Source organism: Panulirus ornatus, chromosome 12, assembly GCF_036320965.1.
Source record: "Panulirus ornatus isolate Po-2019 chromosome 12, ASM3632096v1, whole genome shotgun sequence".
Taxonomy (NCBI): domain Eukaryota; kingdom Metazoa; phylum Arthropoda; class Malacostraca; order Decapoda; family Palinuridae; genus Panulirus; species Panulirus ornatus.
Window position 1 is genome coordinate 21642800 of NC_092235.1, and position 15936 is coordinate 21658735.

The 15936-nt window shown below is 54.6% G+C and overlaps 1 protein-coding gene across 2 annotated transcripts in view; it reads right to left on the reverse strand.

Annotated features, from left to right (window-relative positions):
• The window catches only part of LOC139751843 (microtubule-associated protein 1 light chain 3 gamma-like), a 140986-nt gene that overhangs the window by 16220 nt on the left and 108830 nt on the right, over positions 1 to 15936 (reverse strand). For both annotated transcript variants that reach the window (XM_071667471.1, XM_071667472.1), the window contains one exon: positions 8771 to 8877. In XM_071667471.1, coding sequence (XP_071523572.1) covers positions 8771 to 8877 — 107 coding nt within the window. The remainder of the gene's footprint in view (positions 1 to 8770; positions 8878 to 15936) is intronic.

Here is a 15936-nt window from a genome sequence, read left to right on the forward strand (position 1 = left end):
AACGCATGCCCTTAAAAAAAAAGTACAATGGTGGAACTGGTGGTGAGGTTGTCATGTACTGGTACAGGGGAGGAGCACTTGTGAAAAAGGGACAAGAGTACTGACTAATGGACACGTGAGCTGGTGCACCACAGATAGGTGAATGATTGTAATGGGGTGAGGTCAGTGTACTGGTGGGAACATGTGCTCAGTGTAAGGGGTCACATGCAATGGCGCAAGTAAAGAAATAGCAGTAGCATTTGGGGCACAGATGTACTAGGAAGGAAGGGATGGCCAGAGTACTATAAAGGAAAAGATGGCAAGTGTGCTGGGAAGAAAAGGATGGCAAAGTCATACAGGCAAGGAGGGGATGGTACATGTAATTGGAAAGACAGGAAAGCACATGTACTGAAAAGGAAGGGATGATAAAAGCACTGGGAAGGGAGGAATGGCAGGTGTACTAATAAGAATAGAATGGCAGATGTACTGGGAGGGGTTAACAGGTGTGCTAGAGGAATGGCAAGTGGAATGGAGAGGCTATGCTAGAGGACCATAATGGTAGGGATGGCAAGTGTACTGGGGCATTAAGGATGGTAAGGTTACTGGGATTGAAGGGATGGCACATGTATTGGGAGCAAGGGGATGACAAGTGTACTGGGACGGGAGGCATGGCATGTGTACTGAGGAGGGCGTACTGGGAAGGGATGACAGATTTAATGGGAAGGGATGGCAAATGTGCCAGAATGGGACAAAAAGTGTGATGAGAAGGGATGGTAAGTTTACAGTACACCTGCCATAATTTGCTTCCCTAAAGATATAAAAGTTTATAGGTCTTCCACTCTGAAAGAACAACTCTCTCAAGTCCGACCACATTAATGCACGAGTTCCTCTTCTCTTACAAAGTCACAAACAGCCTCATTAGGACCCAGTGGTCTGTTCTTGGTGGAATCCAATGGTGTAAAGGGATGGGATGGCAAGTGCACTGGGAAGGGGTAATATGATACTAAGGTCATTTGAACAAGAAGGTACGGCCCTTGAGTATGGTGGTACGACTACAGGTTATTTTAGATTTGATCTCTGACCTAACCCTGAAGGGGTTTACCTATGGACCCTCACCTCTGCCCAGCCCACTCCATCATGCACAGCTACTTACACTCCCAGAACTCTCTTTTCTCTCCCTCTCCCAGCAAGTGAGAGAGGGGCACAAGGGGGGAATGTATGGAAGGGAAGGGAAAGAAACTGGGTTCTTCAATTAACTTTTTGAAGGATGGCACGAGTGACCTCTCCTTTCCCACCCTTTCAGACAATAAATCAACATAAAATTCCCAGGCACTCAAAACCTGTTTCAAGTTACATCACATGTTTCCCCTCGGGCTTTTGAAAGTTCATCCCTACCCCATCCCACAACACATTTCTCAAGACAGTTGAAACTTATCCCCCTTATCTCTGCATACGTTGAATGCAGTTTGAATGAAGACTCAGCCCCCCCCACCCACATCCTTTACCACAGGTTTCTCGGGGCTAATGAAACTTACCCTCCCATCCCTGCATACGTTTCCTTAAAGAGAGTGGAAACTTTAACCTCCCCCCCCCAAGCACATGATTCCTCAGGGCCGGTGAAACTCCCCCCCCCCCCCAAACTCCTGTACATGTGCCTTCAGGGTGGGTGAAACTTACCCCCCTACCCCCACACACGTTTCCTTGGGGTGGGTGAAACTTACCACCCCTACCCCCACACACGTTTCCTCAGGGCGGGTGAAACTTAACTCTCCCTACCCCCACACACGTTTCCTTGGGGTGGGTGAAACTTACCCCCCCACCACTACACACGTTTTCTAGGGGCGGGTGAAACTTAACTCTCCCTACCCCCACACACGTTTCCTTGGGGTGGGTGAAACTTACCCCCCTACCACCACACACGTTTCCTCGAGGCAGGTGAAACGGGGGGGGCCTACTACCACACACGTTTCCAAGGGGAGGGTGAGGCTTCCCCTCCCCTACCCCAACACACCCATTCCCTAGGGGAAAGGTGAAACTTACTACCCCTAACCCCCACACATGTTTCCTAAGGAGCGGGGTGAAACTTACCACCCCTACCCCCCACACCACAGACCAGACAGACGCTTTATGACGCAATGGGTTGTGGAGGGGGACCATTTACCCTCCCTCCCTCCCCCTTGTCTGGTTCGTCCCATCACCTGTTGCATGACAGACGCGTCCTTCTCCATTATATACCTCGTTAATACCAGTTCCCGGTAAAACTGGGGAGAAAGGGACGACTACTAGGGGTCGGCTGACTAATAATTAACAACCCCTTGAACACGACGGTACGATCCTTGAGCACGTCGGTACGACCCTTGAGCACGAGACGGCACGACCCTTGAACAAGGACCGGGACGACCTTTGAGAGTGACGGTCTGGTCTCTGACCTGACCAATTGGGGTCAAGGGATCAACAAGATGTCATGGGGGCCGTCTCCACTACACACAGACACACACACACCCTGTGTTGTCAGTTGGCTACAAGAACACATCCTCTGCGGTCTTATTCATTCATTTCTATCTCCATTATTCAACCATGCTGAGCCTGAAAACATGATAACCCGGTACAGCTGGAGTTAACGGTTGTCTGCACTGGAACTTTGAGCTCATGAAAGGCAACCGTCGCTGATAAACGAATGATAATAATAAACAATAAACAGCGAATTTCATTTTAGTATACACACACAGACACAGTGTTAATGAATTACTTCAAGGTCTATCTCACTGCACGTCTCCCATACGTCAGATGAAAAGGAATAGAGAAAAAAAAAAGGAAGATGGAGACAACAATACAGCCTTGGGTACTCCATTTGTTTACATACAATGGCGACCAGACGGGAGTGTGGGACACACATAGCCACACACGGACGTCACCCACCAGCCACCCACTCGTGACTCTTCGTCGCTACCTTTCGTACCTCACCTTATCTCTCCTCACACCAGCGTGTGTAAACCTCCCTCCCCAACCCACCTGACACGTCGGCCTCCTCCTCCTCCTCCCGTGGTTGACCCTGGGTGGCGGCCCGAGCCATGGATGATTGGGGGAGAGAAGGGGGGGGGAGGGGAGAGGAGGGAGGATGGCCGCTCATGGAAACAGCTACATCAAGGACCACTCCCCCCCCCCCCAGAGGTGACTGGGGGGTGGTGGTGTATTGGAGGCCCGCCCTTTATAACGGCCCACGACCCTGAAGAGGAGGAGGAGGAGGAGGGTGGGAGCGCTCTCCTAGTAACAGCCACGGTCGTAATATGGGACCTACACGTCGTCGGGTGAGGTCGCCCATGGTAACAGCCATAACACAGGGACCAGAAGTGGAAGGAGGAGGATGGGGGGGGGGGGGGGGGGGTAGGGACGCTCACGGTAAAACCCAATACACCGACCTGGAGACGACCTTCACCAACATATAGAGCATTTCCTCTTAAGATATCCTGAGAATTTAGTCATATATCAGCCATGGTGGGGTCATATATCACCCATGATCATATATCACCCATTGGGAGTCATATATCACCCATGGGGGGTTATATATATCACCCACGGAGGATCATATATCACCCACGGAGGATCATGTATCACTTATGATCATATATCAACCATGGAGGGTTGTATACCACCCATGAAGGATTATATATCACCCATGGAGGGTCGCATCCCACCCATGAGGGATCATATATCACCCACGGAGGATCATATATCACTTATGACCATACATCACCCACGGAGGATCATATATCACTTATGATCATATATCACCCATGGAGGATCATATATCACCCATGGAGGGTCGTATCCCACCCATGAGGATCATGTATCACTTATGATCATATATCACCCATGGAGGATCATATATCACCCATGGAGGGTTGTATACCACCCATGAAGGATCATATATCACCCATGGATGATCATATATCACCCATGGAGGATCATGTATCACTTATGATCATATATCACCCATGGAGGGTTGTATACCACCCATGAAGGATTATATATCACCCATGGAGGGTCGTATCCCACCCATGAGGGATCATATATCACCCACGGAGGATCATATATCACTTATGACCATACATCACCCACGGAGGATCATATATCACTTATGATCATATATCACCCATGGAGGATCATATATCACCATGGAGGGTCGTATACCACCCATGAAGGATCATATATCACCCATGCAGGAACCTAGACATTAAATAGATTCATATATCATCCATGGAGGAACCTAGACAATCAAATCCCTCAAGTCGAACTTGAAATAAGCCCAAGAAGACACACACACAGACGCACCGATTGCTTTCCTGTCATAAATTATCGCTGAATTATAAGAATTCCCACACCACTGGCAACTGTGGTAGAATTCAAAACTGGCAAGTGTGGTAGAATTCAAAACTGGCAAGTGTGGTAGAATTCAAAACTGGCAAGTGTGGTAGAATTCAAAACTGGCAAGTGTGGTAGAATTCAAAACTGGCAAGTGTGGTAAGAATTCAAAACTGGCAAGTGGGGTAAGAATTCAAAACTGGCAAGTGTGGTAAGAATTCAAAACTGGCAAGTGTGGTAGAATTCAAAACTGGCAAGTGTCGTAGAATTCAAAACTGGCAAGTGTGGTAGAATTCAAAACTGGCAAGTGTGGTAGGAATTCAAAACTGGCCAGTGTGGTAAGAATTCAAAACTGGCAAGTGTGGTAAGAATTCAAAACTGGCAAGTGTGGTAAGAATTCAAAACTGGCAAGTGTGGTAAGAATTCAAAACTGGCAAGTGTGGTAAGAATTCAAAACTGGCAAGTGGGGTAAGAATTCAAAACTGGCAAGTGTGGTAGGAATTCAAAACTGGCAAGTGTGGTAGGAATTCAAAACTAAAGGCACACGTGGAAGATGATTCTTCAAGCTGGTTCTAATTCAACTTGGGGACCTGGGTCACGCCTTCTCTTGTGATATGTACGACGGTACGGCCCGCTGAGCACGACGGTATACGACCCTTGGGTACAACGATACGACCCTCTGAACACGACGGTACGACCCTCTGAGCACGATGGTACGACCCCCCTGGATACGACGGTACGTACGACGTTCTGAACACGACGATACGACCCTTGGATACAAGTACGACCTTCTGAACACGACGATACGACCCTTGGGTACGATGGTACGACAATGTGAGCACGACGATACGACCCTTGGGTACAAGGGTACGACCCTCTGGGCACGACGATACGACCCTTGGGTACGACTGTACGACCCTTGGGTACGATGGCCTGGAGGGGGGGGGGGTTGCTGTGAGTCCACCCTTGACGCTCAGGTCCCGGCCCGCTAGATGGCGTGGCACCCCCCCCTCGGCGTCGTACCGCCCCGCTCAGTGGACGTGCGACTCCGTCGCACGTCCACTGAGGATCGGTCACACCGTCGCGTCTCAGGCGTTGACGAAAGCGTCCTTTCCACTCGTGTGTGTGTGTGTGTGTGTGTGTGTGTGTGTGGGTGTGTGTGTGTGTGTGTGTGGGTGTGTGTGTGTGTGTGTGTGTGTGTGTGAGGGGAGATGACCCAGTGGTCAACTTGGCGGGGACACGAGCTGTACTTGGTGACCTGGATGTACCAGGGCGCCTCATCTGCCTCCACTTGACTACTATTATCCCCCCCCCCCCATCCCTCACACACACACACACACACACACACACACACACCCTCACACACACACACACACACACACACACACACACACACTCACACACACACACACACACTCACACACACACACCCCGGCAGCAAGTTCCTCTCCTCTTCTCCCCCTCTTCCCGCCCCTGACACACCCCCACAACTGCCACGTACAGACACGCCCGCTCCCACGCACAGGCACTCCCACTGCCACGTACACGTAATGCCACGTACAGACACTCGCACTGCCCTGTACACTCCCACGTACAGCATTCCCACTGCCACGTACATGTAATGCCACGTACAGACACTCGCACTGCCTCGTACACTCCCGCGTACAGCACTCCCACTGCCACGTACATATACTGCCATGTACAGACACTCCCACAGCCACGTACATATACTGCCACTGCCACGTACAGACACGCCCACTCCCACGTACAGACACTCCCACTGCCACGTATAGACGACGGTGTTCACAGAACCTGGGACGATTATCGAAACACACCTCGCATGCCCAGTTACCATCAACCATCGCAGAGAGAGAGAGAGAGAGAGAGAGAGAGAGAGAGAGAGAGAGAGAGAGAGAGAGAGAGAGAGAGAGAGAGAGAGAGCAAGTCGCCTCACCATTGTACAATCGTCCCCTCCCTGAGTGAGTGAGCAACAGGCTGGCCAGGTAATGTGAACGTACCCGAGTGAACTCCAGTCTCAGTTAAAGAGACATTTTACTTTGGACATGGAGGAGCAAACTGGCTCAGTCTAAAATAGATGCAGTTCCTACTCTCTCTCTCTCTCTCTCTCTCTCTCTCTCTCTCTCTCTCTTTTGGAGAAGCCGACGTGGTATGAGCATGAACATAACCCCCCAGGCGAAGGAAGAAATGCCTGCTGGTAAAAAAAAGGGCAGAACAATTTCATCGGGGAACTAAAAAACAACAACAAAACAAATAAACAAACAGGGGATTCATTTTTTTTTTTGAGTTCGTCCATACGATTACTGGACGTTGGGAGAGGGGGGGGGGGGGTTGGATGATGGTACAGGATGCGGGAACGGATGAAGAAGAGAGAAGGCAAGACACCAAATCTCTCTAGTGTCCTCGAGGATATATATATATATCATAACGGTTCATTCTCATATGGCTGGACACCACAGAACAACTATGGGAAGCAGCAGTAGCCGCCAGCTAGTCTGCGTGCCTCGCGTTCAGGTGTGAGACGAGAGGGGGACGTAGGTTGCGCGCGTACACCTCACACCTGGACCAGAGATCGCACTGAGAGAGAGAGAGAGAGAGAGAGAGAGAGAGAGAGAGAGAGAGAGAGAGAGAGAGAGAGAGAGAGAGAGAGAAGGGTTGACCAGGGTGGATGACAGGGGCCGGCTGAAGAAAGCAACAGCAGTATGGATGGATGGATGGATGGATGGATGGCTTCTGATTCCACTGAGTGAAGGGGGGGCGGAAGACGAGCCACTATACGTGTGAAAAATAACACCCCATACAAACGTGGATGATGACCCCTTGATGGATGCTGATCGGCTGCTAAATAAATACACCATCTACACACAACACCAGCACCACCAACACCAGCTCTGGGGGGAAACAGGGTGTTTCTCTCTCTCTCTCTCTCTCTCTCTCTCTCTCTCTCTCTCTCTCTCTCTCTCTGCACCTACAGAACACCCCACTACCTTAAGTGGCAGCGTGACTTTTTATCACTCACATGGATCGTGGGATAGCCATGACAGAGTGGAGGATGATATGGTCGCGCCTAACCTGATTATGGTAATGCACTGAGGGGCGAGGGAAGTTACCAAGACTCTAAGAGATCGAAGGGGATGGAAGCTAAGGACGAATTACGACACAGGTACATACGTTCTTCACTCTTAGGGGACGGGCTGGGGCAAGACAATGCTTCCTGCGATGGACCAAGCTCTGAGGTGTGTGTGTGTGTGTGTGTGTGTGTGTGTGTATGTGTGTGTGTGTGTGTGTGTGTGTGTGTGTGTGTGTGTGTGTGTGTGTGTGTGTGTGTGTGTGTGTTGGACATAAACGGAACAGACTCGGGCCTAAGTCGAAGGCACGGGGCGTAAAGTACTGTCGTCCCAGCTGGCTAGGTTACGCATTGAGGGCCAGCGAGGCTCACACACACACACACACACACACACACACACACACACACACACACACACACACACATATACACACACACACATACACACACACACACACACACACACACACACATACACACACACACACACACACACACACACACACACACACACATCCGGAGGGATGATAACACAAAAGATGAAACACGAACAGCGAGAAGGATGGAGTAAGGAGATGCACAGATGATGGAAAGACACGGATGACACACACACACAATAAAAGAGAAAGCTTTGATGAGGCCTACGATACGACTGGTGGATGTGTTCGTCGTCATCCACCTCTTCCACTCCGCTGTACTCCTGTAACGGCACCGGTTTACAATACAATGGGTCAGGGGGACTGTAGCCTCTCTCTCTCTCTCTCTCTCTCTCTCTCTCTCTCTCTCTCTCTCTCTCTCTCTCTCTCTCTCTCTCTCTCTCCCCTCAAGCAGGTAGAGGCGGGGTTTGGGTGAGGTGGAATGGTGGTCGTGGCCACACCCAGGTGGAGCCACCATTTTCCCCCAGGGTTCGTATTACGACACACTGTGTGGATACAGCGGTACGCCATGGATGTGAGGAGGGAGGGAGGAGCGTATACGCGGCCAAGGACTTTGATGAGGGCGCTGTGGATGGTGAAATACGCGGGGTATGGTGAAGGCCACAAAAGGGGGGTTACGTACGTACCTGTAGAAGGTGAGGTCGAGGGCCTCGCGATGGTGACGGGTGATAGATGGGAACGGTGATAGACACTGGCACCACAACATAAAACCAAGTACATGAAAAACCACGATGAAAAACTAAGAATGAAACATTTCTACTGGCATAACTTACATGATAATGATGATGATGATGATGATGATGATGTGTGGGTGTGTGTGTGTGTGTGTGTGTGTGTGTGTGTGTGTGTGAGGCACCTGATGGATGGGGGAGTGGGTGTAGGTGAGTGGGTGGGGTGGTCGACGTACCTCAGTATGGTGACGAACTGGGACATGGTCAGTTCCTGGGGCACCAGGAACTTGGTCTTGTCCAGCATAGGCAGCGTCGTCTCCTTCCCATACCGCTCCACGATCACCTGCAGAGAGGGAGAGAGAGAGAGAGAGAGAACCCACGTGAGTACAATAAGGCAGGAGGGTCCTCCATGACGAAGACCTTGGGAAGGGGAGGTTTCTACATGACGAAGACCATGGGAAGAAGAAGGGGAGGTTCCTCCATGACGAAGACCATGGGAAGAAGAAGGGGAGGTTCCTCCATGACGAAGACCATGGGAAGAAGAAGGGGAGGTTCCACCATGACGAAGACCATGGGGAGAAGAAGGGGAGGTTCCTCCATGACGAAGACCAAGGGAAGAAGAAGGGGAGGTTCCTCCATGACGAAGACCATGGGGAGAAGAAGGGGAGGTTCCACCATGACGAAGACCAAGGGAAGAAGAAGGGGAGGTTCCACCATGACGAAGACCATGGAAAGAAGGAGGGGAGGAGGAGGAGGAGAAGGGGCGTGTCAGTAGGGAGGAAGGGCAGGGCCGTGACGCTACCAGGGGAAGGGAGGGACGTAAAGGCAGGAACTTCAGGGATTACAGTCAACACCTTCAGGATGGCGGGATACGAACCCCGCCCCCGACGGTCTTCCGTAGAACCCAGGTGCCAGAGAACCCTTAATGAGACAGTCGAGGCTTAAGACAATCTTTGAACCCCACGACGGTGAAAAGCAACCCCAGCGACGGACCGAGGTCAAACGCTGACCTTGGAGGAGAGACCAATGACGACCCTCCCTCTCCCCTCACCTCCCTCACCCCCACCACTACACATACGCCCCCCCCCGCCCCCCACCACACATACGTCCCCCGCCCCCCACCACACGTACGCCCCCCCCCGCCCCCCCACACGTCAGCGAAACTCGAGCGTGTGACCTCGAGCGAGCAGTGACCCTCGACCCGACCCCCTGCATGAGCCAGGGTCAGGCACACGACCATGTTGGGCCATGAGATAAAGCAGCTTGTGTTTGTGAAGTCATTGTCCCCTAACGCACACACACACACACACACACACACACACACACACACACACACACACACACACACAGACACACTCACACACATACGCACACAGACACACATACGCACACGTCCGCAGGTACAGACACAGAAGTGAATGGGATCTGTCGCACGCCTCCTGCGTCTACGTTACGTGACGCATCGACGGACGCCTCCGTCTACGTCAGGTACTGCCGGACGCCTCCTCCGTCTACGTCAGGTGCTGCCGGACGCCTCCTCCGTCTACGTCAGGTACTGCCGGACGCCTCCTCCGTCTACGTCAGGCACTGCCGGACGCCTCCTCCGTCTACGTCAGGTGCTGCCGGACGCCTCCTCCGTCTAAGTCAGGTACTGCCGGACGCCTCCTCCGTCTACGTCAGGTACTGCCGGACGCCTCCTCCGTCTACGTCAGGTACAGCCGGACGCCTCCTACGTCTACGTCAGGTACAGCCGGACGCCTCCTCCGTCTACGTCAGGTACTGCCGGACGCCTCCTCCGTCTACGTCAGGTACTGCCGGACGCCTCCCCCGTCTACGTCAGGTACTGCCGGACGCCTCCTCCGTCTACGTCAGGTACTGCCGGACGCCTCCCCCGTCTACGTCAGGTACTGCCGGACGCCTCCTCCGTCTACGTCAGGTACTGCCGGACGCCTCCTCCGTCTACGTCAGGTACTGCCGGACGCCTCCTACGTCTACGTCAGGCACTACCGGACGCCTCCTCCGTCTACGTCAGGTGCTGCCGGACGCCTCCTCCGTCTACGTCAGGTACTGCCGGACGCCTCCTCCGTCTACGCCAGGTACTGCCGGACGCCTCCTCCGTCTACGTCAGGTACTGCCGGACGCCTCCTCCGTCTACGTCAGGTACTGCCGGACGCCTCCTCCGTCTACGTCAGGTACTGCCGGACGCCTCCTCCGTCTACGTCAGGTACAGCCGGACGCCTCCTTCGTCTACGTCAGGTACTGCCGGACGCCTCCTCCGTCTACGTCAGGTACAGCCGGACGCCTCCTCCGTCTACGTCAGGCACTGCCGGACGCCTCCTCCGTCTACGTTGCTGGAGGCGATGAGCTACCTTCGCTACGACGTGACCTTGGTTAACCTTTCAGTGTGGCGCCAGACACCGAGGGGGGGTCTCCCCCCCCCCCGAGCCACATAAGGCTTCACACTGACCCGGTGCTGCCACACGAACTAGAAGCTCCCTCCCTCCCTCCTTCCCTCCATCCCTCCTTCCTTCCCTCCCTCCCTCCTTCCTTCCCTCCCTCCTTCCTTCCCTCCCTCTCTCCCTCCCTCCTTCCTTCCCTCCCTTCTTCCCTCCCTCCCTCCCTCATTCCTTCCTTCCCTCCCTCCTTCCTTACCTCCCTCCCTCCCTCCTTCCCTCCCTCCCTCCTACCTTCCCTCCCTCCCTCCTACCCTCCCTCCCTCCTTCCTTCCCTCCCTCTCTCCCTTCTTCCCTCCCTCATTCCTTCCTTCCCTCCCTCCTTCCTTACCTCTGTCCCTCCTACCTTCCCTCCCTCCTTCCCTCCCGCCAGCACGTACGTAGGTACATACGTGGACACCCTGCCTGCTGATTTCTGGCCACCGGATCTACAGTGAACGGAACCGGACCCGGAACAACGGGGGACCGTACCTACAGCAACCGGTTCCGTACCTACAGTAACCGGTACCGTACCTACAGTAACCGGTACCGTACCTACAGCAACCGGTTCCGTACCTACAGTAACCGGGACCGTACCTACAGCAACCGGTTCCGTACCTACAGCAACCGGTACCGTACCTACAGCAACCGAGACCGTACCTACAGCAACCGAGACCGTACCTACAGCAACCGAGACCGTACCTACAGCAACCGGTTCCGTACCTACAGCAACCGGTACCGTACCTACAGCAACCGGTACCGTACCTACAGCAACCGGTACCGTACCTACAGCAACCGGGACCGTACCTACAGCAACCGGTACCGTACCTACAGCAACCGGTACCGTACCTACAGCAACCGGTACCGTACCTACAGCAACCGGTACCGTACCTACAGCAACCGGTACCGTACCTACAGCAACCGGTACCGTACCTACAGCAACCGGGACCGTACCTACAGCAACCGAGACCGTACCTACAGCAACCGGTACCGTACCTACAGCAACCGGTTCCGTACCTACAGTAACCGGGACCGTACCTACAGCAACCGGTTCCGTACCTACAGTAACCGGGACCGTACCTACAGCAACCGAGACCGTACCTACAGCAACCGGTTCCGTACCTACAGCAACCGGTACCGTACCTACAGCAACCGGTACCGTACCTACAGCAACCGGTACCGTACCTACAGCAACCGGGACCGTACCTACAGCAACCGGTACCGTACCTACAGCAACCGGTACCGTACCTACAGCAACCGGTACCGTACCTACAGCAACCGGTACCGTACCTACAGCAACCGGTACCGTACCTACAGCAACCGGTACCGTACCTACAGCAACCGGTACCGTACCTACAGCAACCGGGACCGTACCTACAGCAACCGAGACCGTACCTACAGCAACCGGTTCCGTACCTACAGCAACCGGTACCGTACCTACAACAACCGGTACCGTACCTACAGCAACCGAGACCGTACCTACAGCAACCGGTTCCGTACCTACAGCAACCGGTTCCGTACCTACAGTAACCGGTACCGTACCTACAGCAACCGGTACCGTACCTGGAACAAGAGGCACCTGAATCTGTCCGCTACGTGGACGACCCTTGATCACGACGACGGTGGACGACCCTTGACCACGACGACGGTGGACGACCCTTGATCACGACGACGGTGGACGACCCTTGACCACGACGACGGTGGACGACCCTTGATCACGACGACGGTGGACGACTCTTGATCACGACGACGGTGGACGACTCTTGATCACGACGACGGTGGACGACTCTTGATCACGACGACGGTGGACGACCTTTGATCACGACGACGGTGGACGACCTTTGATCACGACGACGGTGGACGACCCTTGATCACGACGACGGTGGACGACTCTTGATCACGACGACGGTGGACGACCCTTGACCACGACGACGGTGGACGACCCTTGATCACGACGACGGTGGACGACCCTTGATCACGACGACGGTGGACGACTCTTGATCACGACGACGGTGGACGACCCTTGATCACGACGACGGTGGACGACCTTTGATCACGACGACGGTGGACGACCCTTGACCACGACGACGGTGGACGACCCTTGAGTACGACGACGGTGGACGACCCTTGATCACGACGACGGTGGACGACTCTTGATCACGACGACGGTGGACGACCCTTGATCACGACGACGGTGGACGACCCTTGATCACGACGACGGTGGACGACCCTTGATCACGACGACGGTGGACGACCCTTGACCACGACGACGGTGGACGACCCTTGATCACGACGACGGTGGACGACCCTTGACCACGACGACGGTGGACGACCCTTGAGTACGACGACGGTGGACGACCCTTGATCACGACGACGGTGGACGACCCTTGATCACGACGACGGTGGACGACCCTTGACCACGACGACGGTGGACGACCCTTGAGTACGACGACGGTGGACGACCCTTGAGTACGATGGCCATGGCCTCCGAAGCACAATCAACTCATACCTGGGCCACAGCATCCGGGGGGGGGGTCGTACCGTACAAGCTCAAGGGGGTCGTACCGTAGAAGCTCAGGGGGGTCGTACCGTCGCTGCCCTAAAGGGTTTTTTTTTTAAGGGACGGTACAGTGACCCCCCCCTCACCCCCACCTCAGTGCCTAGCCCAGCATAAGCAGCTACTGACGAAGGGCGTGGCATGAAAGGCACGCACGCACGCACGCACGCCCGCACGCGCCCCCTTGTCGTTTGAAGCCCAGGGGAGGGGTAGGAGGTGGGGGGGAGGGGGAGCACATCTGACGACAAGGGTGGACGGGAGTGTGAGGCTTTGAGAGGGGGGGGATGACGACGACCTGGGGAGAGGAGAGAGAGAGAGAGAGAGAGAGAGAGAGAGAGAGAGAGAGAGAGAGAGAGAGAGAGAGAGAGAGAGAGAGTTGAGGAACCGAACCCCCCCCCCCCCCCCCCCGCCTCCCGTGGTACATGACTGGTTCGCTCGGCGCCAGGGGAGAAAGTCCCAACCCCCCCTTCACTCTACCCTCTCCCCTCCTGTCGTCTCCCTGACACGACACACACACACACACACACACACACACACACACACACACACACACACACACACACACACACACACACACACACATACACACACACACACACACACACGTACATACACATGCACACACACACGTACATGCACACACACACACACACACACACACACACAATATACACACACCTGTCTCCTTATGCTTTAGAGTCGTGTGTGTGTATGTATGTGTGTGTGTGTGTGTGTGTGTGTGTGTGTATGTATGTGTGTGTGTGTGTGTGTGTGTCTGTGTGTGTCTGTGTATGTGTGTGTGTGTGTGTGTGTGTGTGTGTGTATGTATGTGTGTGTGTATGTGTGTGTGTGTGTGTGTGTGTGTGTGTATGTATGTGTGTGTGTGTGTATGTGTGTGTGTGTGTGTATGTATGTGTGTGTGTGTGTGTGTGTGTATGTATGTGTGTGTGTGTGTATGTGTGTGTGTGTGTATGTATGTGTGTGTGTGTGTGTGTGTGTGTGTGTGTGTGTATGTGTGTGTGTATGTGTGTGTGTGTGTGTGTGTGTGTGTGTGTGTGTGTGTGTGTGTGTGTGTATGTATGTGTGTGTGTGTGTGTGTGTGTGTGTATGTGTGTGTGTGTGTGTGTGTATGTATGTGTGTGTGTGTGTGTGTATGTGTGTGTGTGTGTGTGTGTGTGTGTGTGTGTGTGTATGTGTGTGTATGTGTGTGTGTGTGTGTGTGTGTGTGTGTGTGTGTGTATGTATGTGTGTGTGTGTGTATGTGTGTGTGTGTGTGTGTGTATATTTAGTTGGTGTTGGCGGGCCAGCACACACTGAGGGAGGGGAACACGCCTGAACTCTTACTTCCCCCCCCTCCTCCCCTCTCTCTTCCCCCCCTCGCCCCCCCCCCACCACCCTGATGCTCAGCACAGTCTGGACACGATGGGTGGGGGGGGAGGGGAGGGGAGGGGGGCGGGGCGCACCGGTTTTTACCAGAGGCTTCGGGGAGACGAGATGGGGAGGAGGGGAAGGAGGAGGGGAAGGAGGAGGGGAAGGAGGAGGGGAAGGAGGGAAACGGGAGGGTCTAAGTTTGCTACAACCCCTCCCCTCCTCCCCCCCACCCTCTCCCCTCTCCCGCCTCCCCTCCCCCCCCCCTTCTGTGCCGGCTTGATGTGGGTGTGGCAACGCTGGCGACGACATGTTCTTGAACGTACACACACACACACACACACACACACACGCACATGCACACAGACACACACACACACACACACACACACTGTTCCGCCGAGACCATAACCCGGGTCCCCAGACCATGAGTGGAGGGGGGGGGGGGTGGTTGGGGGTGACTCCCCCCTCCCCTCCCCTTGCAACACGGACCACCCCCCTCCCCTCCCCTCCCCCCCTAATCTTGTCCGTGTGTGGGGAGAGTCTTGCTGTGGGTTGGGCCTAAGTCAACATTGACGGGGGGGGGGCGTGGGGGGTCCACTTCCCACCCATGGATGGTGAGGCCCATGCGCGAGCTGGGGGGGGGGGGGAGAGGGGGTAAATGGACCGGGCCCTGGACCGACGGCAGGTGGAGGGAATGGACCGGTGTGGACCAGCAGCAGGCTTGTATATAGCTGCCATGCACTGGTGGTGGGGGGGGGAGGAGGGGTGTGGGCGGGGGGGAGGGGGTGTTGTATGGACCAGTGTGGACCAGCAGGAAGGCACAGTGCTATGCACTGGTGGGGGGGGGGGTGTTGTATGGACCAGTGTGGACCAGCAGGAAGGCATGTAATGCTATGCAATGATTAGGCGAGTGGCCCTGTGTGTGTGTGGGGGGCCCTGTGTGTGTGTGGGGGGGGCGGTGGCCCTGTGTGTGGGGGGGGGCGGTGGCCCTGTGTGTGGGGGTGTGGGGGGGACGGGACCAGACCCCCCACACACACACGAC